Raw genomic sequence first — 25571 nt, forward strand, 5'->3', positions numbered from 1 at the left:
CTTTCCTCATGTGAAGCTAATTAAGGTAACATGCTGCTGTTTGGGGCTTCCTTATCACTGAGGGCATATTAGCAACGCCTAGATAAAAGCTTGTTTAACTTGCTTGYGAGACTAAGCAGATTGGCTTTAAAAATGGAGGCGGCTGGTTAATGAATGGGAAAGGAATTCCCTGAAGAGCATTACAGTGCTGAGAAATGTCCTGTGACCGTAACTCTATTCTGGGTTTCTTATTTGGGAGCAGAGTCCTATTTCCTTAACCGTGTCCAAAACGAAACTGGAAGAGTGTGCGGATAGCAAAGAAGCTAGTTAGTGTGGGGTGTTTCTGATTGATTTAATGCCTTCCCTCCCATGGGATCTCTCGCACAGTTGGTGCCTGACAGCTGCCAGGGGCTGTGTCCAGATGCAAACATAAGCCTCCTGCTTGATTTGGGACCTCCCTGTGTCTCGGGGGAAAGTATTTGTGACCCTGAATCCAGAGTAAAGCTCTGGAACTTTTGCTGCAACATGAGGCTCAATGCTGCAGCAAGCTGGAAATTCAGCTGTTGTTTCAAACCCGTCTGGGACATGAGGATGCTCTAGTGGCTGCAAACAGCTGATGTGATTGGCACGGTCGCTGCTCTGACATCGAGCTTGTAGGGACCCTCCGGGGTGCAGCCTGTACAGAAAATGATCCAGGTGAAAGCTGTGACTGCTGGATTGGGGCTCAGGGCCTTTTGTAAAGGGTCTGGGGTGTGTTTCTTCTCTCCTTGTAGTGGAAGGGCACCTCGAGTTCATGCTGACCCTGCTGCTGTTGAAAGAAGGTGGAGATGGTAGTTGGAACGTTATTTAACTATGAGTATCATTTTCTCATTCTGCCTCGAATCCTCCTGATTTAGTTGTGTGCTACCTGTGTGTCCGGGAAGGCAGAACTACACCGGTTTGTATTTGGAAAGCTTTTTCGTACCCTGGTGAGACTCTTCTCTCCTCCCTGCCAGGTGTACAATGTTTACATGGCAGGCCGCCAGCTCTGTTCGAAGCGGTACCGCGAGTTTGCCATCCTACACCAGAACCTGAAACGGGAATTTGCCAACTTCACTTTCCCACGTCTCCCAGGGAAATGGCCATTCTCTTTGTCGGAGCAGCAGCTGGACGCCCGGCGGCGAGGGCTCGAGGAGTACCTGGAGAAAGGTACGGTGCCTGCGTGAGCTCAGAGGAGAGCCCAGGTTGTATGCTGCCCTTTCTCGCAAGTGGGAAACAATTCTTTGGGGTACATCCTTCCATGGTGATCCTAAAGCTTGAACTTCACCACCATTTGTTTATCTATGAAGGAAAGAAGCTCGTTTGTAGCTGGATTGGATTTTATAGCTGAAATGCTGAGAGGGAACTCAGACTKGCCACGGCTTAGTGATGCGTGTGTTTATTGGCTGGCAGTGCACTTACAGCAACAAAATGTATAATTAGTTTTTAATGCTCGATGAGCTTTTATTTATCATGTTGTATTGCTTGCCAGTAATCTTGGAGGTTGAGGGAGAGGAGGAAGAGGAGGGAAGCTTCGGAATGGGGAGAAAGTCACATTTGGGGCCTCTTTCATGGGGGATATTTGATTCAGTGTGTGAAMGTAACAGACTCTCTTCTTACCCAGCACCTAGATTTAAAAACCCTCTTCCCATAATAGTGGCGGTTCAGGTTTTCCCCACCCAACTGATATCTCAGCCCTGCCTTTCCCAGCTCATTTGTCTTCATCCTTTACCAACTGAATGTAGGAAGGGGGAGACTGGTTGAATGTTAGAGGCAACGTGATAGTTTGGGTCAAAATTCCTTGCTGAACTTGGCCTGAATTCACAAATAGTTTCAGTCCTTCTGGAAGAACTTTTAAGAGGCAAAAGTACTATTTATGAAATACTTGCCCACTTTTAAGTATAGTTTAAATGTCCTGTTGGCTGTGTGCCTGGGGCCTAGATTTCACCCATTGGGAGTTACTCAACACCACTTTACGCTTGTCACTTGATCAGTCTTCGTGCTAGTAAACCTGATACAACCCTAGAAAGCCCTTGCTTTGAGAAGGCTTTTCCTGACCTGAGATACCACCTTGTTTCATGCAGCCCATGAAACAGTTATTACCCTTTTGCCTCTGCCTTCCTTCAGAGTGGTCCTGGGAGGGAGGGCACTGCCTTTTCCCTGGGCAACCCACTAACCAGCACTCTCTGTCCTTCAGTGTGTTCAATACGAGTCATTGGGGAGAGTGACATCATGCAAGAGTTCCTGTCGGAGTCGGACGAGGTAGGCGCGCAGGGGACAGCACTGAAACTCCACCTTGATCTTTACTGTTGCAAACAGAGGCCACAAACGCTTGGTAAAGCTGGATCAGAGAGCAAGGACACTCCCTGCCAAACTATCAGTTAGTTGAGTAGAAAACCATGACAAAAACTGAAGGCTATAGTTTGCTGTCCGTCTGTTGTGTTGCATGTAGGAGACCTTTTCCCCTTTGCAGCTGCTAAGAAGAGCTTTGCTGCTCTTGGAGGTATGCACAGACCAGTCAGCCATGAGGTCTCATTTCTTCCCCCAGCTCTCTGGCAAGGGGAGACCTAGTGAAAAGTACATCCACCAACTTTCCTGTTGGTCTCTGTTGCTCATGGCAGCCCAGGTATAGTTTTGCAATTATGAGCTGTTTGTATTTGTCAGCCTTTGGAAAAAAGGCAACGGGCGCTCTAAATACCAGCCCATCCAACTGCTTATCCTGAGAATTTGGATTATAGGCAGCAGCAGTGAGTTTTCAACTTGCCCTCTAGCTGCTGCTTTTTTTCCAACCTTTCCGTGTTGTGCTAAGTTGCTGCATCCAAGAGCTTTCTCTTGCTCTTCACTGGCATACTCAGGAATGGAAAATCCTACTCCATCATAGTCTGAAGCAGTTTGCTCAGCTTCCCATCTCGAAGCAGAGCTCACATCTTCCTTTTTCTTTCAGCATTTCTCTGATGCAGTCTGGAATCAGATTTTTGAGGCTGGCAGACCAGCTGGGCTTTTCCTGGTTATTAGAAGTGACTGTGTATAAGTGACCCTTTTAATGAGCCAGTCCAAGGGCTTGTGTGAGGCAATAGTCCGTACAGCTCAGGACTCAGTGCATGTGAGTGAATCTAGGCATCTGCCTTGGGAGATGCGCTGAACCCTGGGCTCAGCTCTGCTGCCTGGATCTGTGGGTTAGAGCATGCCTAGTTAATGCAAGTACCCGTGCTGTAGACACTGAAGCTGGAGGAGATGCTTCCAAGCCCTGGTGACCATATCTGAAGGACTCTGGTGATTTCCATCCTTTTTTCTTCCCTCCTTTAGAATTACAACGGCGTCTCAGACGTGGAGCTCAGAGTAGCATTACCAGATATAACGACAGTGACAGTCAGGGTCAAAAAGAACAGCACTACAGACCAGGTGTACCAGGTGAGCTGCATGTTTCTTACCTTGACTGGAAGATTAATGCTATTCAGACTTTAACCAAGACCCTGTGGATGCCTGTTTGCCTCCCTCTGCCGCTCTCGAGAGCAGGTGGGCATCAGTGATGCTACTTTGCTGTAGCAGAGAGAAAAGCAATGCTAGAGAAGTCTAACCTTATGCCTTGCTGAAGCAGCATTTTCTTTGGCAGGCTTGGCTGCAAGGACGGAGTCATCTCTGAATTAATTTTCACTGATAATATCTTAAAGCTGGTGGATGGCTCTAAGCACTAGACAGATTGTGTATTATGGCTGCGGTGGAGGAGTTGGATCCAAGAGCTGTCTGCATCCAATGCATGAGTCTCATTGTGGCTGTGTGGCAGGACAGCAAGTTGAGTGTTTAAGGGTGGCAAACCATCCTGGGAATAGCCTGGGCAGGTTGCTGGTTTGCAAGTGGCATGAGGCCCAGTGCTTTAAGCGGAAAATTGAGAACAACTGACTTTAGCCAGCACTGCTGGAGGAAAAGCAGAAGTTGTCAATGGATTGGGGGAATAAGAGGATGCAAGGGAGACACTTTTCTAAAGGGGAAATCATAACAGATAAATTATTGCTGCAAGTGAGGGAGCCAAAGGGTTGCAAAAGAGCAGACCCTCAGGGAGCTCTAGATCTGCTGAGCAGAATTCTGTGAGTGGATTGGATTTGTGGTATATTCGTGCATTTGGGACCCAGACTATTGGATTTCATGTAGCCTCGATCAAGGTCTATTAGATGCGGCTGTGGCATTAGCATGCAGGACTGAAGTATTGTTGGGGAAAACTCCTAGGGGAGGTGTGCACGCCTCTTGTATTAGGAACTGAAACTAGAGGCATCATAAGAAAAGATGACCTAATTGTCAGCAGTGGTGGCACTTAAAATCTAGAGCAGTTTACAGGAAGGCAAAAGCAGGAGAATCTAAGCCCTTGCTAAAGAAAAAGCCTGACTTTTTTTTTTTTTTTTTTTTTTGCTGGAAGCATATTCAGGTTTTTCTTGGTGACTAATACCTGGGGCTAGTGAAAGCTTGTGAAAAATCTGTATGAAGTTGGCCTTTGCCCTGCAGAAGGACTGCCAGAAGTTGGCTCCTATTTTGCTGACCCCGTTTTCCTGTTTGGTTCCTCTTTAGGCTGTGGCTGCTAAGGTTGGAATGGACAGTATTACCGCAAACTACTTCGCCTTGTTTGAAGTGATCAATCACTCCTTTGGTAAGTCTTTTAATCCCCTTTATACTAACAAGCAACCGTGGAAAAAGTTCTGCAGTGCTAGCAGAGCCCAGTAGCACACTCACTGAGGTCTTATCTGTGCTCTCAAAATGAGGAGCCCCTGGGAGGAATCAGCCAGGCGCAGTAGGCTCTGGTAATGAGGAGTCTTTCAGTTCAAAGAGGCCAGTGGGCTTAGAAAAAGTGGCCAGTATCATTGAAACGCAGCCACCTCTGGTGAGGGGAGCACCAGCTGCATCTTGGTGCAGAGAGAAGGTGCTGGAAAAGAAATTGGATCGAGGGCGCACTCAGAGTCTGCACTCACGTGGGAAGTGTGGAGCTATGTCCAGCCAGCTATGTCCAGAGACAAGTCTTTTTTCCTAGGGGATGGATGCTGCAAACTGCATCTTAGTTTTTCATCTGTCCTTCGGTGTTTGGATCCTGATGGTGACTGAGGCTTGACTGTGGGATTCTGAGTGATTGTTTTGGCACTTGAGCAATTGCCATCCTTCCAGCTTAGCATGCACTGGGGTCTCCTGGCTGCTGTTCAGATTCAAGGCTGCAGCAATCTCTCATTTCACCCAGCTTCATGCCTGGTTTGCTCAAGCTGGAGAGAGTCCGAAATGTTGCGGTCATACCACAAAAGGAGTGTAGTGTTTTTTTTCCTGTGCTGGATTGTGAGCCAAGGGTATTTCTCATAACTAGCTTGGCACCTTTATTTCTAGATGGTCTTCCCTATATGCCTTGAGCTTATCCAGAAGCCTAAAAGCAGCCTTGTTTTTATGCATTGTGATAAGAGATTTCTAGAACTGTTCCTCATGTTTGCAAAATCCTGTCTTGAGTGCCGGGGCAGTTTTTAGGTTCTTAAAGCCCTTCTAAACTGATCCATCTCACAAAACAGAGGGTCAGCAAAGTTTGCCAGTCCCCCTCAGTCTCCTGTAAAACTGTTGGTATTGCAGAACTGCCTCTGTGCCCCTGCGTTGGTGGTCACTTGCTGAGGGATACCTGGCGCTGGGATGACAAAGCAGGACACGGACACAGTGGGGGAGTCCCCGGACTGGAGGGTGACATGCTTCCAGATTGCTGAGGCTGGGCAGGGCTGTGTGGAGAGCCTCGAGTGGGAATATCCAGGCATGAGAGATGGACGTGGCAGCGCGCTGATAGTTTCATGCAGGAAGCTTTATGTTGCCAGACTCTGACTGGTGCTATTAATTCCTTGTTCCTGTGAGTGCTGCACTTCTCAAACTGCCTTGAAAAGTAAAAGCTCTAGTTAACCTTTATGGCTTGCACYTTCATGACACTAACTATGAACAACCACATTTATTATTATCTGGATACACTCCATTTAATTTCCCTGGAAACTGTAAGCTCCATCTGCAGTAAAATAGCGACCATATTCTACCTGATAAAGAAGACGTACTGGCACTCACCTTTTTTTGTCCATCATAGTCAAGTGAAGCCTATTTGAATGCAATAAAGATCTCGACAGGAGCTTGCTGGTGACCCAGCTGCTCCAGCTTGGCTGAGCACTGTGGCAGGTTTTGTCCTGGCTCTGGTGGCAGGCTGACGGGATGGGAGGGGTCCTTCTCCCATGCGACAGGAGAGTCTCATGGCAGCTCTGTGGCCTGTCTTCTCAGGCAGCACTAACATGCAAAGGCTGGGAGTTGCAGGAATGAGTTGCCTCAGGTCACCATGAGGACAAGAGGCGGCACCTGTAGATAACTATGGAGAAATGGAAACTTGTGCCAAAAAGACTCCCTCGGGGGATTGGGGATGGTCCTAAACAGTGTCCTGCAAAGTACGCTATGAAAACGCCGCATAGGATCACAGTGCCCCGTACTTAAGGCAGGGTAGACCTCCCTGGGCGCACCAAAGGATAAAATCAAACTGTTGTGCTGTTGCCTGACAAACGTGCTCTTCCTCTGCTGAGTGGGGTGTCCTTGGCTCGTGCCCTGCCCGGCTGGATGGCCGGCAGCAGTATTCCCAGCTAGTCCTGGCACCTGCCTAGAGGAGTTTAGTTTCAAGGGAATTCCTGCTGGCAGTTGTGCTAGAGGCAATTGCAAGGGCCTGACATCCAACACTGTGGAAGCAGTTATTGAAAAAAAGCTGGATTTGATCAGGGAGGGAGAAGAAAAGGGCCTTGGGGGCAGAGCTAGGGTCCTGATCCTGGCTGGAGAATGGGAAGAAGCTTTGCTGGGTTGGCTCAGCTAATGACCTTTACCAGCATTGATTTGTACAGCAGCTGAGCCCAGGTCACAGCCAAACACTGCCGATGCTGGGGGGGGGGCAATGTGCTTACCTCCGCATCCTGTGCTTCTTCCAGTGCGCAAACTGGCACCCAATGAATTCCCCCACAAGCTCTACGTACAGAACTACACCTCGGCAGTGCCGGGAACGTGCCTGACCATCCGGAAATGGCTTTTCACTACAGAAGAAGAAGTTCTTCTCAATGATAATGACCTTGCAGTCACCTACTTCTTCCACCAGGTAGGTGCCTGGGAGCTCCTTAGCGCTGATGGTTTGCTGGAGGTGAGCCAACACCTGCTGGTAGTCAAGTGCTCAGCTCCCAGAACTATTCTAAAAGCTGCTCTCTGTTGGCATACTGGCACACAGAGTGTGAACCTGAGGGACAGTCCTGCTTAGATAACTTCAAGGAACAGAAACCCATGTCTGGGTGTCTTGGTGAACTTGTGTGAACATGTGGTGAAGTCCTGACTAGATGGGGAGGCAGGACTCCTGGGTTCTGCTGCTCTTGTTCCTGGTAGTTGCCTTCCCAGAGCAAACTAAAAGGAACCTGGGAGGTTGGACTCCTTGGGTAGGACTCATTTTCCTCAGCTCTGTATATTGTCAGTGAAGATGTCTGTGACCAGCTGGGGTACAGACTTCTCCCTGTCAACTATAAGGGCCGGGGACTTTTCTGCTTGTGATTTTATTTGACGCATTTTATGCCAATACTCTAGGATGAAGTGAGTCCGAGAAGAGCCATGTTCTCCCCATTGGCTGTATAAAGCCAGTCTAGGATGACCAGCTCAGAGGTAGATGTCTGCAAAGTTCAGTAAGATGAATCCTGCTCTGTGTCTGTCTTAACCACCAAAAATGCTGTCCCAGTGCCCYCTGATCTTGGGCCTGTACCAGCCTCTGGTACAAATTGAAATAAAAGCAGTACTTGTCAAGTATTTTGCTCTCCTAGACTGGCTCTTATTTTATTGGTTGGCAGTTTTAAAAGTTGCTTTGTGTGCGGGCAGGGGTTCTTGCTGGGCAGAGCCTGGGGTGTGCGGGTGAGGACCTAAAGGAAGGGATTGTGTACCTGCTCAGTCCTGCTGAGTAAAACACCTTTTCCTGCCAACACCGCTCTCCAGCAGCGCAGTGGGTAAAAGCCAGCACTGCTCTTTTGGAGATAGCTGTGCGCATGTGTCTGGAGTGGAAGGGTCGTACTGGCCTGTCCTAGCCTGTGTTTGTCTAAAGGCAAAAGCAGGACACCAAGGACCAGCATTTCCCGATCCATCCTCTTTTGTCGGGGGGCATTCTTCTGACTTCCTTCTAGAGAGTCAGGTCTCTGGAGCTTTAAGTTCCTCAAGGCCAGTAGAGGCTTGCAGCCGTGAGCATGGACAGGAGAGGTAGGAACCATCCCTCTGAACCTGGCCATCCCTTTGCCTCTCCAGGTGCATTGGTCACTTTCTGTCCACCAGGGCTGTGAATTTGGGTGGCTCTTCAGAGCAGCCTCGGGGCCCAGCCAGGGAAGGCAGAGCATTGTGAAGAGGTCCTGTAGTCCTGACCTCCTAGGTTTCTTTTTTCTGTTTAGGCTGTTGATGATGTCAAGAAAGGCTACATCAAAGCAGAGGAGAAGTCCTACCAGTTACAGAAGCTGTGCGAGCAGAGAAAGATGGTCATGGTGAGTTTATCTTGCCTGTACTGTTTGCTTCCTCTGACAGGTGAATCGGAGTGCTGTGTCTGGAAAGGAGATGCATACAACTTTAAGAAAACACAGCTTTCCTTGGAAAGCAATAACAGGTGTGGGCCTAGCACGGGAGGGATTGGCAGGGCATGCAAACGCACAGGAATGCCAGGCCTGGGGTTGGGCCATGCCCAAGGGTTTGCCACTGCGTGAACCAAAAAAAAGTCCTTGTGCCTAGCGAGTTTGTATGAGGGGGCATGTCCTTGGCAAGATCACACATTGACTCAGGTCCAAACAAGGCAGCGATAAAACCTGTGTGCTGTTGCCAACGTTGAAAGATGAGGTGCTTAAAATGTGATGGAGCAATCCTTCACCTGCTGCCCTTTGGGGACAGGTGTTTCTTTCTTTCTAGTATTTGAGAAGTAAAGGCCTCTTTCTACCTCATATTGCTCCTCAAGATAGTGGTGTTGGACTAGCTGAGAGCGGGATGGGTTCTGGTCCAGCCATAAATCAAGTTGCCGCCCCCTCTGTGCCTTAGTTCCTTTTTTGTCTGGCAGAAATCTTTCGAAATTGCAAGTTCTGTGACAGACCTCGCTGTCTGTCTGGTCCGGGGATTTTCTGCCTCTTATCACTTTGCCCGGCAAACGCTCGGGGGTTTGGTTTGACTCGATGAGCCTGTCTGGTTTAGACATGGGGGAGTGAAGGGGGTGCCCAGAGCTGATCTGCCAGACACAAACTTGGCTTGAAGATCAAACAGCGAAAGAATCTGACTTGTGAATAACTCGCTGGGTTGCTTGGGGCTGCTGGTCCCAAATAAACGCAGGCTGCCCTTTCCCTGACTTTCTGCAGCCCAGGCTGCATTCTCATGGCCACCTTCCACTGGCTGCTCTCAAAGAACAGCTGCTTGAGAGCCCTTTCTGCGTCCTGGCAAGGCCTCGCTCAAAACCCGTTTGACTGTTACAGGTCCCTGCTATGGAACTACCTTGGGGTGGACCCCAGAAGGGTTGCCTGAAATGCTAAGCCAAGAATTTGTGCTCTAATAACCTCTTAATTATTAACTAATGACAGGGATCAGTAAATAGACCCTTCCTCCTATGGATTAGCCCATGACCCTTTTGTTCCTGCTCATACTGGCTTTCTAACGATGAAAGAAAGATTTGAATCATTGAAAAGGCCTTGTCAGCATATCGTAGGTGCAGTAGGGCTCTAGCGTAGTGGGGGGGGGGTCAAGAACATGATGTTTGTTTCCCAAAGAGCACGTGAAGTCAAAGCACAATCTCCTCCCTCCGTCAGTGTTATTAAGGGTCCTGCCTGGAGCACAAGGCTCCAGGATTCAGCCCCTTCCTCTGGTCTGGACATGGTTACCTCAGTTAAAAAGTCACTTAAAATCTCATTGTAGTTCTGCTCCTCGTAAACCTCTCTTATGCAATGAGGGGTTGCAGTCCTGGAAATGCCAGAAGAACAGTGCTTTTGCTGAGACCGCTCACATCAGGCCTTCAGATAAGCAGCATCTCCCAGAAGCAAAAATGATGTAAAAACAACTCCTTTTGAACAAATTTAGAGGCCAAACTGTGTAGCCCTCCCTGGCCTGGGCACAGTGGTGCTTCTGCAAACCACCTGCAGGCTCTGAGGCACTGGGCCTTTGGGAAACTCCTGGCTTCTCCCACACCCTGAGCTCTGACAACTCCCAGAGCTGGTTTTGCACTACATCACTTTCTCTTTCGGCTTCTTTGGTGTCCTCATAATGCTGCTTTGTCTGGGTTCCTGGCACTGCTGGGAAATGATTTCGTTTACGTTTAAAAAGAAAGAAATAGTCAAAGTACCTCCGTAGACCTTTCCGCTAGTTAGTCCTTGGATGCAAATGCTATAAGAAACCCTGATCCTACAGCAACTTGACAGCCCTTTTTTTTTTTTCTTTCTTTTTTTTTTAATCTAATTTTCAACCTGTAACTACAGAAGGTTCAGAGTTGTTTGAAAACCCAGGCTGACACTGTCCTTATTTCACAGAATCACAGAATCACAGAATCACTGAGGTTGGAAGGGACCTCTGGAGATCATCTAGTCCAACCCCCCTGCTCAAGCAGGGTCACCTAGAGCACATTGCACAGGATTGCATCCAGGCGGCTTTTGAATATCTCCAGAGAAGGAGACTCCACCACCTCTCGGGGCAACCTGTTCCAGTGCTCTGTCACCCTCACAGTGAAAATTTATTATTTCACCCTGTTGACAGTCTCCTCTCCCTCCTGAGGCCCCAGTGCCCTGGATCCTGCTTTGGGTTTGCTCCACACCCTCAGTAATGCTTGGGCACATTGTGGCTTTTTAAGCTCTGTCTGACTCCACGCATCCTTGAGAGATCATGTGGCCAGGTTAATTAAAAAAAAAATAAAAAAGAATAAAAAAGCACAGCCCTGCTGACTATGGTTGTGCAGTCCTCCTTTCCGCTTGCTTGGAGGGGATCCAGCCTCCTTGAATTTGGGTGAAGTCAGGGGTTTCAGAGGGGGTTGTTAGCACTAGGGTGTTGCGACAGTTGGAGGTTGGCGGGGGAGAGGAGCAGGAGGATGTAGGGGTCTCCTTCCCTTTGTTCAAACAAGCAAACACATATGTTCTCCCTGCAGTATTTAAACATGCTGCGAACATGCGAGGGTTACAACGAGATCATCTTCCCCCATTGCTCCTGTGACTCCCGGCGGAAGGGCCATGTGATCACAGCTATCAGCATTAAGCACTTTAAACTGCACGCCTGCACAGAGGAGGGCCAGCTGGAGGTAAGGGCCACTCACCAGGCCAGGTTTCTGCCACACCATTTCTGCCACGCCATCCTGGGGAGCTGAGCTCAGCCCCTGGCTTCCACCTCAGCTTTGCTGTAGGAAGCGAGAGAGCACCAACTCCTTGTCCCTGAAGCACTGGGACTTGTGACTGCTGCTGAGAGGTCTCCAAAGACTTTTTGGCACTGCTTGGTAGTGCAGGGGGTTATCTGGCTGCTTTGTTGGTGTTAGCATGGCCTCCAGCATTTCCACTGCTGCTTCCTCACCTCAGACCTGTCTCTGCAGTGAGACTGTCTGAAGCGTCCCRATTCCCCCTTCACGTGACTTTGCTTTTGCCATCTTCCATTCCTGATCTGCCTTAAACCTCCCCTTCCTTGGAGACTGCTGGCCCTGGACTCTGACCTGGGCTTTGATGTTTCTTTAGAACCAGGTAATAGCATTCGAATGGGATGAAATGCAGCGGTGGGACACGGATGAAGAGGGAATGGCATTCTGTTTTGAATATGCGCGAGGAGAGAAGAAACCTCGATGGGTTAAAATCTTCACCCCGTATGTAAGTGCCCCTGTTATCTGCATTTTCACTAAAGAGAGGCTATAGCCTGCTTATTTTCCTTTTAGAGACTGGAGTTAAGTGTCCCATTCTCCAGTTCCAAGTCCGAGAGGAGATTAAGAGGTAGGTGGCCACCAGGGGGAGCCAGCAGTACGGGAAGCCTTGTCTGGCTCCAACAGCAGTGTAGGCAGGGCTACCAGCACCAGACTCCCATCCGGCTGGAGGCAGAGACAGTTGTCTGGAACTGCTTGCTGCTGTTGTTTTAAGAGATGGCTGCTTTCTCTTTGCAGTTCAACTACATGCACGAGTGCTTCGAACGGGTTTTCTGCGAGCTCAAGTGGAGGAAGGAGGTAAGAACCCGTAACTGCAGGGAAACGGCTTCGCCTTTTACAGTCAGCTTTTTACTGACAAGTGTTCCTGCTTAGCCTTAACAGTGGCTTGCTGCTCAGACAGGAAAACTGGTATGGGGAGTATTGTTGAACACTTAGAGCAGTGATACTGGGTCTCCTGGGAGCGCAGTGCGTTAGACCAGCTGGTTGTCAAAGGTCTGGGCTCTGTCTGTAGGTGGAGTGTTTCATGTTGCAGTTAAAGCAAGGAGCTCCCGAGCTTGGACTGTTGCTCCCGTTGCTGGGAGAGCCTTGTGCAGGTGTGACTGACCAGGGTAACTAGTTTCCAGGCTGTGTGACTGCGGCCAGTCGCTCCCTGGTGTCTTCTGTTGAATGCAGATGGCAAAATGTCTGTCTTCCAGAAGGATTATGCGGGTTGCTGAATTATTCAGAAAGGGCTGTGAGAGCCTCCAGCAAAAAGCTTCTGAGAAGTGCAGAGAGGGTTTTAGTTTTTCTCTGAATCCCAGCCTGAGATGCCTGCTCAGTCCTCTGCTGTCAAAGCTGTTGAGAGAGGCGTTGCCCCATTTAGACCTGGCTCTGGATGTGCTGGGCTCCTGCCCTGGATGGGGAGACATAAGCAAGCCAGTCAACCTGTGTGCTTCATCCCCYGCTGCTGTGCTTCATCTGGGTTCTCTCCTCCCACTTGAGGGAGACATTTTATCACCTTGTGTCCATCTGCCAGCCTCTCCGTGTTGTCCCATTGCATTGCCCCACATCTGTCATCCCAAGGGACTGCTCCCCTCTGCTTAGCTCACGTGGAGGAGGCAGAAGAGARTTGGCAAAGCAGCGTGCGGGGTTTGCTTAGCCAGCCCTGGGGTGCTCTGGCCTGACGTTAGCCATGTGTGTGGCTACTGAATTACAGTGCCATGTTAGGAACATGTTACCCCTGACTCTCTGCTGCCCCGAGATGTTGCCCTCCCTTGAGGGATGAGATACGCAGCTGTTGGAGTTTGGATCCTCTCTCGTTGCCCTTGATCTGGTCAGTGCCAATGGCATCGGTACTCCTGTTTCTGCTGATGGCTTGTTTCTGCCAGCCGTTGGATTTGGGTACCTAAACTAGAGAGTAAATGCAGCAAGTCTGAAATAGTGATCCAGGACAATCTGCCCTGGAGCTGCCTGATCTTGGAGGCTCCTAAGTGGAAATGATGCCTCCCTTTTTCTTTATCTGAAAGTTTCCTACCTGCTATGCCTTGGCCTGGGGCAGGGGTGTTGATGCTCATCCCCCGCCCAGCTGGGATCTGGGTTGGCACTGTGCTGGGGTGCAGGAGGTATGTCCAAGGTATGCAGACAGCATAGGTTTAGGTGCGAAGCGCAGCAACCATATTCACTGGAGGATATAGCAGTGGGATGGAGGAATACAAACCCAGAGTTTTCCAGGAAAAAAAAAAATAATAATAATAAACAGATTCTTGGCCTGCCTTAACTTGAGGGGTTGAAGTTGAACCTCCTGCAGGTGACTGGACCACCAGGCTGCAGGTAGGGATGAGCAAACCTCCTGGTGCTGTGCTATGCTCCGGAGTCTGTGGAGTCCCAGGAGCAGTCCTCTTTTCTGGTGACTCTGGATGATCGCAGGAGCAGTGGTCAGGGGTCCCTCCAGAGTCAGGACCTCCTTTGTCCTGGCCCTGAGGCTTGCAGAAGGAAGGCAGAGAGGCTCGATAGTGTGTGGTTCACAGTTTGGCTTTGTAAAGCACTGAAAGCTCCCTGTGCACCATGTATGGAGCTGAGGAACTTGGCTCCGAAGTTCRTGTCCCTGCTGGGCATAACATCTCTGTCCTGTGTAGGAACAAAGTCTTTTCCTGGGTCTCATTTTGGATTGTGAAGCAGAAGCTGCTCAAGTGGGTTGCCTGGCTAATTCTCTGAACGCCAGCTCCCCGTATCCACAGTGGATATTGCTGGACAGACAGGCAGGCTGGGATGCATAGCTCTTCCCGGGTTTGGGTGCGTGCTGGGGAAGAACAGCGGCAGCCTGGAGCTCTGTGCAGCTCAGGGCTCCACGCGCCAAACCACAGAGCTGTCACCAGTTGCGTGGTGAGGGGGGAGACACCGGTCTGCATATCTGACTGTCCAGCACTGTCCTTTTCAGCCTGTTACTCGGCAGTACGAATCTGCTGAGGCCTTGTTAACGCTGTTGCTTTACGTGCCGTCTGTGAGCTCCTTCTGCCCTGGAGTCAGAACGGTGTTAGCTGTGCACTTCTGCATGGGCAGTTGTCATTCGTGGGGCCTTATCCTGACAGTGTGATTTGGTGATGGATTAGGAGATGGGTTGGTTTATGTAGTGCAAGACAGACCCCCCCGAGGTCTGCAGAGCACCCTGCATCCTGACCTGATGCTCCCCCGGCCGCTCTAACAGCAGCTGTTCAGTCTCCTCCCATCCCCCCCTGGGCTCTGCTTTTTATTTATATCCTTTTTTTTATTTTTTTTTTCCCTTGTAAAGGTGGAGGAGGAAGCAACAGACAAGGATAACAAGAACTGCAGTAAAGACAATATGTGCAGCAAGGTAATTGGGCTGAAAACAAACAGCATCTGTGCTCTCTGAGCCAGCCTGGCTGCTGCGCTGCGGATGTAGTGTCTCTCCTGCTTCTCTGCTCCAGTTCCTGTTAGTGTAGAACAGTGTCCTTTAATAGTGGCTTCTCCTTCTTGAAGGGAACCCGCAAAATAAAATATCCTACTGCTGCTTTTGATGGGATGAGAGAGGGCTTTGCACTTAAAGCCCTCTCTCCTGACACTAGAAATATTTGGTCCTGACTTGCCTGTCTCCTGGACTCTGCCAATGTTTGGATGACCCGGAATATGATGCTACAACTGATGGTTAAGATCTGAGCTGCGGCTCCCTTCGCCTCCCCCTGTGAGAGGGCAAGGGTGCACAGCTGTCAAGGGGACAAATGCTTTGGCTCTGCACTTCCTTTAAAGGACCAAAGACTTAATCCTGGAAGCTGCAGACTAGTGGTGTGTGGTGTTTCTGTTTTGTTTTTCTGCAGTGGTGGAGCAAAGACCTTTAGGGATTGACAAATGCCGTTCTCAGCGCTACTATAATAGTGGGGAGCAAAAACACTTGTGTTATAGCACTTCATAAATGCGCCTCTCTCCTCATGCTGCTCTCTGCCCGTCCATTTTTGCATTAAATCTGGACAGGTTTCAAAGCTAAAAATTTCAAGTTGCTTCAAGATGCACCATGAAACATCCATGAATGTCATCTGCCTGTCTCTAGGACATTCTCTTGTAGGCTTTTACGCCAGCACCTATGCTGTAGCATACACATGGACGTGACCTGCAGAGAGTCATCTAATGCTCTAATGCACTAATGTAGTGTTGTATGCCAAGAGCTGTAATCTCTGCAGATGCCTCTCTGCGAGTCAAAGGCTTGTAGCTTTCACTGCGGGGATTCAAAACCGCTGTTCTGTGACTGTGTGCCCATTGCTTTGCTGTTCTCCCACTTCAAATTTTAGTTCTTTGCTCAGGCCTCTGAAATAGCTGCAGGTTATTTAACTTGTGAGTAATAAAGCACAGTTGTGTTTAGCAAGGCAGAAGGTTGTTAACCCCAGTGGTGCTGGTAGGTGCTTCTCCTGTCTAGGAATTATTGATTACGGTGTAGTCTCAGCTAGAAAGTGTTGGACAAAACAGGGTAAGAACCCCTTTTTGACTGAGCAAAAAGCTGCAGTAGACCGTGCAGGATGTGTCACCTGTCCAGAAAAGAGCAAACTGGGCTGTGCAGTGAAACATGGGGGGGTAGAGCCTCCCTTCCAGAGAAATACTTCCTCTGCCAAACAAATTCTGCACAATAATGCTCCCCAGGGTAACCCCTGTAGTTCCAAAACACTGAGTATGTGTTGCATGGGTTGCACCGGAGGTGGAATAGGCAACGCTTGTGTGCACACCTTCATACATGCTCCTGTGTTGTCCTGTCAAACTTAAAAGCAGATGTTGGACAATCCCTTCCCTACGAGGCCTGGAGACACCAAGAGGAGTTTGCTTGGAGATTGCGAACCAGGCCCTGGTCTTAGCACTGAGCTCAGGTGGCCTTTGAATGAGGCCTGTGGTGGGGAAAAGGCTGCAAGGAACAGCCTCTGCGATGGCAGTTACTTACCCCTATTCCGACGCTGGGGCGTGTGAGTGGCAGTTTGTGCCTCGCTCCAGCCGTAGCACGAATCAAACCACGTGGAGCAATCGGAGCCAACCGGCAGCCACTTCTGCGCCAGCCGGGTTCCCACTGCAGCAGGAACCCACTGTGGCTTGGGCTGGGTTTGGTTCTGCTTCCTGCCGTGGCTGTTTCTCGATGGTTTGTCAAGGAACAACTAGAAACTTCTGCTGAGCATCGCATCTCCCCCGTGGCCCGTGACGTCTCTTCCTGGGGTCTTGAATTGAGGGGTGTTTCAATAATGGATTTGTAAATGGAAGCCAGGGGAATTGCTTTTCCTTCCTTCTTAAATTGGTTCTTCCTCAGTGCTAAACATCCCATTACTTCCCTGCCAGGGAAATAGATTTTTCTCCCATTCAATTTATATAAGTCTGCATGATTTTGCTTGGTGTAATGAGAGAGGCTCTCGGCTTTGGCTCCTGAGCTCGGGGTTGGTGTCTTCCCCAGAGTGCGTTTTGCACATCACTGCCGCAGCTCGCACCACCCCAAAATTCAGCAGTCGCTGTTGTGGCTTCCTTCTCCCTTCAGGGCATGGTGYGTCCCCGAGCTGCTGGCAAGCTGTTCCCACCAATCCCGGCAAGAGCACTAGGGGAGGAAGGTTAATTCCAGATCAAGAGCATTTCTGACCAGTCACTTAGTAATTTTCTCTCCCAAGTGTAAAATAAAAAGATTGATGGAACTTGGCAGATACTTTACAGATATATTTAGTGCTCTGTAAACTGCTGACTTGCCTCCCAAACCGCAGATGCTGGCTGATAACGCTGGGTGTGCTCAGGAAGAGCAGCTCTGAAGCTGAGCTCATCTGTTAGTCCTGCTGAGAAATGAGACCCTGGCTCTTCGTGGCGTGCCGCTTGTCTGACTGTCGCAGTCCCCCTCTTCTCGTGCCAGGCGCCAAGGGGACGCGTTGGCTCCCGTTGTGTGCAGGGAAACCCCCTCCGAGGGCAGAGGCTGGCCAGAAAGATTGAGGTAGATGCAGTTCGTTGGTGATAAGGCTGGCTTGCTGCAGGTGACGGGCTCCGTTTGGGGACAGCGGGATGCCTTGAACGTGAGCAGTCCGAACCTCGTGGGTGAAGTTGAGGAATGGAGACCATGCTGTGGGGCAGAGCCGCAGGGGACTGGGAGAAAGAGGGGCCTCCGGGTTTGCTGCTGAAGACAGCGTTTTGGATTTAGCAGCTGGCTGTTGCTCCAGCCTCAGCTTTTTGCCGCAGCTAGCACGGAAAGGAGCGTGCGGGTGAAGCTGGTGGTGTGAAGCTATGCTGCTCCATGCGTGCCTTCCGCTTTGYCTCAAAATAGCCTCTCAAGGCAAGAGGTTTTAGTGGTTTTCCCAGAGGAGCCCCGGGTTTCTACCTCAAGGAAGATTGGTTCGATTAATGCCTCCCATGGTGCCCTGAGCGTAATCTCTGCGTAAATCACGGGTCAAGGCCTGCTCTGCTTGGGGGCCTGGCTGGTGGGGTGTGGGTTGACCTCTCCCCATGCTGATGCTACCGGTGGTCAAGCTGCCGCAGGCTGGGTGCAGGGGAAAAGCTCCGTCCTCCTTTCGCGACAACAGAGCTGCTCGGCTTGGGTTAGCTCTTATGAAAATGGAGAAAGTCTTGCAATGGTAATTTGGGTTATTTGCAGCCTCTGGCCCCTTTTTTAGGGGGCCCTTTTTTTTGCGGTGCCAGGAGAGAACTGGGCTTCCTGGGAGGGGATCCGTCCGATTCCCAGGGTTGCTCCTGGCCTCTTTCCTGCCCTGTTTTAATCTCCTGCTTGAGCTGCAGCCTTCAGGCTGAGCCAGTTTCCTGCAGGGCATTATCTGCCTTCTCATCTGGCTGTCACTGCCCTGTGCGCGTGGGAGGATTCATTAGTGCTGGAGAAGGAGCACGGATGGGTCAGATCGAGGGCTCTCTAGCAAGCTCCGTGCTCCTCCAGAGCAGCAGCCCCAGACGCTGGGAATGCAGGAGCCCCATGCGCTGCGTCTGAACCCGCAGCTCATCCTCTTCCCCGTGCTGTCCTGAGCTTGGGTGACACCCCTTCCCCCCCACCCCCCCGGCATGTTGCCTTCTCCACAGCGCCATGTTCAAGGCAAAAATCTGCAATCTCTTACTCCTCAAGCTGGAGCAGGGCAGGTGACTGGTGCTGACCTTGCCGTGGCGGCTGTGAATTGGGACCCACGGGTGGGCTGCGAGGGCTGATGAATGCCACAGCCGTGTCAGTTCCAGCCCAGTGGTGTCGGGTTTGCTGTGGCATCTGTCCTGGCTAGATGAAGTGATTGCTGGGAAGCTGGAGGAGGAGAGCACAGCCCCAAATGCTGCGTGGACCCTTATGTGACGCAGGGGAGCAGAGCAGGCTGCTTTATTTCATTGTGGGGCTGGTTGGTACCAAAACACTGAAGGTAACACCCAAAAAACCACGGGTGGATGGGAGCAGGGCTGACTGTGGATTTCTGCCTGGATGGTGGAGATGGAGCCCACCCCAAGGACGTGGGAGCACGCGGCTGTCATGCTCATGTGCGCCGGTGGGCCGTGCGGGATGCAGCAGGATGTTCCCTCACCTTCTGAGATCTCTGCCCAGTTGGTGCGGCTGGATCTGAGCTGAAAAAGCCCTGGCCCCCCAAAAAAAGAGGGCAGCAAGATCATCCCAGCTCAGCTTGACCTGGTGGATGGCTCTCCTGAGCCACCCTTTCGATGCGTGTTTTCTCGTGGCCTGCTCCGTACACAGGGCTGTGGCAAATCTCGGTCTCAAAACAGTCGTATAAATCCAGTCTCCTTTCCAACCTGCTTCTGTAGGACCTGGCTGTCCCTAGCTCTCCCCTAGCGTAGTCGGCCACAGGGAGCACAGAGCAAGCAGGGTTACGGCAGCGGGAAAGCTCGAGCCCAGGGTACGAGCCCTGGGGACGTGCGTCAGTCCCAGGAAGGCTGCTTGGCCCCGAACACCGCATTGGGGTGAAATCCCAGAGAAGAGCAAGAGGCGATTTGGAGGACGCTGGCTGCCGCAGGGAGGCTGCAAGGCCGTTCCCGGAGAGGGCACAGATAGGGCTGGAGTTTAGCTTGGCAGCAAAGTCAAAACCGGAAGCTCTTCCTGGGTGACGTCGTGCTTTTAATGTCCTTTTTCTTCTCTTTCAGAATATCTTTCAGATGGTCAGGTCACACCAGAGGGACGCGGCCACTTAGCCCCTCGTCACGGAAGAACGTAACCCCCCCCCCCCCCCAAATTAACACTTAAAACTGTTATTGTATTAAAGCCCTTAAACTAAATATTATTAATAATAATACCATTTGTGAAGTTCATGTTTATGGAATTAAGCAAGTAGGCAAATGGCAGGCTCAGCAGAGAAAAGAAGGGAAAAGCAAAGTGTTCGATGACAATTGAAATCCACCCACGGGTGTTCTGTCTCTTCTTTCCTTTCCACTTGGGTCCTATTTTAGAGGATGGACTGTACTTATATTTTTTACAACTGGAAATAGAAATGTCATCCATTTGCACTGTTCAGACATATATATGTATGTATGTAAAAAAAAAAAAAAAAAAAMAAAAAAAAAAKMTATATATACAAATACCATGCACGTATATACATATATATATTTCTTTTAAAATTTCATATCAGTGGCAGTACCTTTTTTAAGCTTGCGTTTTTACACGCATCTGTCCTTCGAACCCATTGTGTTTTTTTAAGAACTAACTTTAGAGAAAAAAGAAAAAAGCAAAAAAAAAAAAAAAAAAAAGCAACATTACAGGGAAATACCTCTCCTGGCAAAAGGACCTCTACACGTTTACAAGCTTCTGACTTTTTTTTTTTCCCTCTGGATTCCTTGGAGGTTTTTTGTGTTTTGGTTTGGTTTGGTGTTTTTTAACACGGACTTTTAAGTGAGCGTGGGGAACGTCCACCTCCAGAAGCGAGAGCGGGGTCAGCGCCAGGGGAGCACAGCTGGCTTGGGCAAGGCTGGATCTTGGGGATTGCAGGATCCGAACCCTACGGACATTAGCGCTCTGGGGCTGAACACGTGCCCTGGGTCTCAGGGTTGGACCTGAGGCATGTTGAAAGTTGGGAAAGACCCTCCTGATCTCTTCTGCGCTTTGCTACCGGGAGTGAAATTCTGGGCCAAAAAGCCCAGCGGGCCTGGCCTGGTTCTGGCCCATGTATTTTGGCTCCTGACCCCTTGGTGGGGTTTCCACCCCGTGAGGGTCTCGCTCTGCCGAAGAGCCGCTCCACGAGGGGGGAAGCCCTTTAACCCTCTGTTGCTTTGAGGGTTTGAACTGCTTTGGCAGCCGGCGCTGGGCAGGGTGACAGTGACGTGCGCGCTCTGGCTTTTCGAGTGCCTTTTAAAGCTCGGAGGCAATAGGGCTGGATCCTGGCGTTAGACCGGGCTGCCGTGAGTTGCTGCTGCTCTTCCCCCCCCCTCCTGTCCCATCCTTCTGTGCCGCTTGGGAGAAGTGCTGGATGCRGCTTGCCAGGACCTGAGGGATTCGAGGTGGGTTTGCACAGTCCACGCAGCTCAGCGCATCTGTCTCCCTTGCCTGGGGAAGGGTCGCTGTCTGCTCGTGTCCTGCCCCGCGTGGCTAGCAATAGCGGCCCGTTTGGACCCAGATAAAACAGAGCTAGGCCTGATGGTAGTGTGAGACCCCCCTGGGCTTTTTTGGTCACTCCAGGAGTCAGAAACAGCCRGTTTCAGCCAAGGTGGCAAGCAGTGTTTCCCCAAGAGAACCTGGGACTTTGCTGRCAAGGGACTCAAGTGGCTGAGCAGTGCGAGCAAGAAGAAATGAGGTAGAAATCTAGTTTCCCTTCTCGTTAATGAGCTTTGGGGGGCTTTTCTCTAAGCCGAGGCGAGCGTTCGCTCCTCTCGGGTGCGGGTTCCGGCCTCGACGAGCCTGTACCTGCCACAACCTGGCCGCCTGCACTGCAGGCTTGCACCTCACCAAAGCCCAGAGGGTAAGCTGYTGCGTAACCCTGTGCTTAAAAGCAAACGGTCGGCCCCGAATAGCGGCTTTAAACTGCACTGGGAGGACATTGAGCACTGGGATACACAGCGGGCTGGGACATTTCTCGCTAGAGCTGAGCATCAGCCGCCAGCACTATCGCCCAAGCGTCCGCAAATGCCCCGAGCAGGAGCCTGTGTAAAGCCTCTGCCACGTCTGCAAAGCCCTGCTGCGTTTTCCAGCTCGAACGTGGCTCTGGCAGTTGTGGCTGGTTGAGGAAAGCCCCTCCAAGCCATTTTTGAGGGCTTTGGGGCTCAGTACTTTTTAGCGGAGCTGAAGTCTAGGCTCAGCACTGCTCCCCCTTGCGTTGCTGCCTTTTGCGTGGTCCCTTGCAAGGTATTTGCTTGTGATTTTTCCCCCTGTCCTGTGCCCTTTAGGCTTCACTTGCTCTCCCCTTGAATCACTACCCGGTCTCGTGGACGGGCATCTCTCGCACGTGATGTCGGAGCTGCGGAGAGCTCCGGCGAAGCCTGYGGCCGCGGCGTGCATTTAAGCTGCTTGGATGCTGGGGGTGTTTGGGGGACCAGTTTCTCCTGACACTACAGGCTTGTACCTTTATAGATGCCCGAGGGAACCTGCAGTTTTGTGCAGTTTTTTTTAATGTTGAAGCCATGCTAATTCTGCCGCTTCCCCCGCCATGAGGAACAAAACGGAAATGTGGAGTAGGGAACAGGCGGGTGCCGGCGGTGAACAGTCGGAGCTGTGCATGCGTGTACCTACTCCCGGTGCAGTTGGATGGGAGAGGGCGATGCCGAGTTGCAAGCGCTCAAACGTTTCCAAATGCACCTTTGCTTAGTGCAGTGTTTTCCCTCTTTGGCTTTGTGTTTTGGGAGGAGGGGTGTGATTTCAAGGCGTAGATGGGGTGCGAGTCCCTCTTACTGGTATGTCGGGAGAGGTTGAGAAAAGCTGTGCTGCCAGGACCGGTCTCCTTCGCCGTGGCGGTGCCGAGAGCCGGGCACACTCATTCGTGCRGTCCCTCTGATGAACCTTGCTATCCTTTTTTCTTTTTCTCGTCTCCCTTTCCCCAAGGAAATCTGACTCTTCCTGCAGCCAGGACACCCTCTGAGCTCTTGTCCCCTCATGTCGGGAAGGTGCTGGCGCGTCTCGCGCTCGGACCGGGATGGCGCCGGGGCGGCTGAGGCTCGGTGCGGGCAGCGACTCCCGCAGCATCCGGTCTCTGTGTCCGGCGCCTCCGAGACTCGGAGGAGCCGTGGGATGGGCCCAAGCTGCCAATAGGCACCGGTGCTGTGCAGGGCCCTGGTGTCCCTCACACTCCTTCCCCGGCAGGCGTTCAGCGTGTTCAACGCAAGTCAAGTTTAGCGGCCTGACCCGAGCCCTGGTTTCTCTCCAGGGTTGCTTGGGGAGCTTAAGGAATAAGGAAAAGGCGACTTAAAATCCCCGGGGGATGCTGTCCCATAAACGGCTCCTCGCCGCGGCTGAACCAGCTGCTGCGTCGCTTGGTTACTCCCCATCTCCCGGCCTTGGAGAGTTTTCAGCGTTAAATTCCCAGCTTGCGTTGAAGATCCTTCCGGCTCCTTTGCTGTACGGCAGGGCTTGCAGCCGGGCCTCGGAAGAGAGCAAAAGCGAGGGCCGTAAGCAGGGAATTTGCCTGTCACTTAGTGTAATGGGATTTGTGCTCTGCCACCTCTCTCGCCTCCCCCCGGGATGTTGTCCTTAGGAGCCCCGTAACGTTTAAACAGCCCGCGGTGGGAGCGAGCGCCAGCGCGGCGGAGTCGGGGCTCGGGGCAGGAGCCAGCGCATCCTTTAAGGTTGCTTTGGTCCCAAACGCTGGATTTGTGTGCGCTTAAAATGCAAAAACAGGTCTGTTTTTCTTTAAAAAACCCTGCACAGCTGTAGATTTTGGTGGTTTTTCTGCCGTTCTCAACCCATCGGAAATCGCAAGGCTGGTCACAGCTCACGCAGGCTTTCAGTGCGTGCCGCGCCGGGGGGTTTCAGCGGTCTGATGCAAAGCAGATTTGTGTTTAGGTTTCAGATTTCTTTCTTTTTTTTTTCTTTTTTTTAACTTGAGAAAATAGAAATCGATGGCCTGTACCCGCTCCTTTAGGCCGAGCGCGAGTAAGTAGGTCAGGAAGCGCCACGGAGAGCTGCCGCCGCTGCCTTCAACCGCTGCCCAAATTCAGTGCTTTTGTTGGCCGTGGGGGAGCGGGGGCTGCGGTCCCGCTCCCCCCCCMCCCCGCTGCGGTGGTCAGCAGCCCCGGGGGAGGAGGAAGAGCCGCTCTTCAGCGTCGCGCTGGGGGCATTTCGCCTGCAGGCTGAAGCTCTTGGCTTCCGCCAGCCCGGCGCCCTCCCAGCAGGGCCCTGCAGCGGTGGCTCATCCGTGCAACAAAAGCGCCAGTCCTCAGCAATAACTCACCCACCGGGCCTGGCTGTAGGTGCGAGGGAGGATCCCCGCGCCGGGGCAGTGGGGACGGGGTGATGACGACCTGCCTGCTGCCAAATTGACAAACCCCTGTGACCCCCTTTTTTTTTTTTTTTGGTTTATTTTGAGCCTGTAAGATTTCCCCCCCCCCGCCCCGATTTCAATGCCATGCACATCCTGTTTAATTTATTTGAGAGAACTCTAATTGTATTTTCACTGCAGTATCTCGTATTTTTTATTTGTGATTCAGAAATGTGAAGAAAATGGGGGCGAAAAAGAAAAAAAACACACAAAAAAAGCCCCCTCCTCCCTCCCCCGAACTGCTAACAGTGTTTCATTCCTTGTTCTCTAGAGCTAACCACTCAGATTGTTTGGTAAAGTCACTTAGTGTAATTAATTGTAACATATTCTTTTAAATAAATTGATTTATTGATGAAACTACTTGTACAACGTTGGTGCCTTCTTCCTTTGCTTCTGTCGGGTGTGGGCGACCCTACCTGGTACCTGCTGCCCCAGGGAGCCGGGCCGCAGCCCCTGCCCCAGGGCCGGGTGCCCCTCAGACGCCTGGGCCCCTCTTGCCCACCCCCTGTGGGTGCTTGGGTGCCTGCGAGAGCCCCCGGCTGTGCTCCGCAGGCACCGCTGTGCCCCTCGCCCTGGGGCTGGGCAGGGTGTCACGAGCTGTGTGCTCCGGTTGTAGGTGCTTTAGTGGCTCTTTTAGTCTTTTTTTTTTTTTAACTTCTTTTATTTAGACAGAAAAAAAAGGAGGAAAAAAAAGAGAAAAAAATTAAATTATCCAAAGTAACCGCAATAAATAGCAAATAAGTTAAGCGTTGGTGTCTGAACCGCAGACGTCAACTCCCGGGGGTCTGTGTCGTTCCCCCCCCACCCCCTGTCCCACCCTCTAAACCAAATGAGCAGGTAACAAACCCCCCAAAAGCGGGGGAAAAGAGAGAGAGAAGAAAAGAGAAACGGCCGGGCACCTCCGCACTGCAGCCACGTTGCAACGAAATTATTTACAGCAGGGAGCAACGCGGTGTAAACGTGGGGCCCGATGGTGCCTGGCCCCCGCGCAGGGCATCTGTGCAGCGCCAGGCGCATCCCGATTTCAGCCGCTCCGTGTCTGCGCAGCTCTGGGCACATTCCGATTTTGGCTGCTCTGTGTCTGTACAGCGCCTGGTGCATCCCCATCTTGGCTGTGCCAGGTGTGCAACTCCTGGCAAATCCCGATTTCGGCTGCTCTGTGTCTGCACGGCACCGAGCGCATCCCAATTTCAGTTGTTCCGYGTCTGTACGGCGCCTGGTGCATCCTAACCTTGGCCGTGCCAGGCGTGCAGCTCTTGGCGTATCCCAGTTTTGGCTGCTCTGTGTCCGGACAGCTCTGGGCACATCCTGATTTTGGCTGCTCCGTGTCTGTACGGTGCCTGGTGCACCCCAATCTTGGCTGGGTTGTGCAGCTCCTGGCAGTTCCCTATTTTGGCTGCTCCATGTCTGTACAGCACTGGGCATGTGCCGATTTTGGCAGCTCCGTGTCTGTACAGTGCCTGGTGCATCCCAATCTTGGCCGTGCTGTGCTGTGCAGTGCCTGGCGCAGGCCGATTTCGGCTGCTCCGTGTCCGTACAGCGCCRGGCGCATCCCAATCTTGATCGGGCCGTGCAGCTCTGGGCCGATCCCAGTTTTGGCTGCTCCACGTCTGTACAGCTCCGGGCGCATCCCAATTTTGGCCACTCCAAGTCCGTACAGTGCCCAGCGTTTCCCGCTTTTGGCCGCTCYGTGCCCGTGCGTGGCCGGGCGTGTGCCGGTGGGGGCCACGTGTGTGCAGCGCCAGGCGCGTCCCCGTCCGGGCCAGGCCGCGCGCGCAGCACCCGCTGCCCAT

General features: G+C 51.6%; 1 protein-coding gene across 4 annotated transcripts in view; it reads left to right on the forward strand.

The window, feature by feature from the left end:
* SNX27 (sorting nexin family member 27) overlaps positions 1-24138 on the forward strand; it is a 42310-nt gene extending 18172 nt beyond the window's left edge. The window contains exons 3-14 of one of the 4 annotated variants that reach the window (XR_003256332.1): positions 975-1167; positions 2195-2259; positions 3304-3408; positions 4558-4636; positions 6954-7117; positions 8433-8522; positions 11141-11290; positions 11715-11843; positions 12131-12190; positions 14661-14723; positions 17107-17327; positions 19466-24138. Coding sequence is in view for 3 of the 4 variants with exons in the window: in XM_026083654.1 (XP_025939439.1) it covers positions 975-1167; positions 2195-2259; positions 3304-3408; positions 4558-4636; positions 6954-7117; positions 8433-8522; positions 11141-11290; positions 11715-11843; positions 12131-12190; positions 14661-14723; positions 19466-19513 (1146 nt within the window). In the remaining variant the exon portion in view is untranslated. Of the gene's footprint in view, positions 1-974; positions 1168-2194; positions 2260-3303; positions 3409-4557; positions 4637-6953; positions 7118-8432; positions 8523-11140; positions 11291-11714; positions 11844-12130; positions 12191-14660; positions 14724-17106 lie in introns of all 4 variants that reach the window. The other 3 variants (XM_026083655.1, XM_026083654.1, XM_026083656.1) reach the window with 3 other exon arrangements.
* The last annotated feature ends 1433 nt before the right edge of the window (positions 24139-25571 follow it).

Source organism: Apteryx rowi, unplaced genomic scaffold (assembly GCF_003343035.1).
Source record: "Apteryx rowi isolate R43461 unplaced genomic scaffold, aptRow1 scaffold_610, whole genome shotgun sequence".
NCBI lineage: Eukaryota > Metazoa > Chordata > Aves > Apterygiformes > Apterygidae > Apteryx > Apteryx rowi.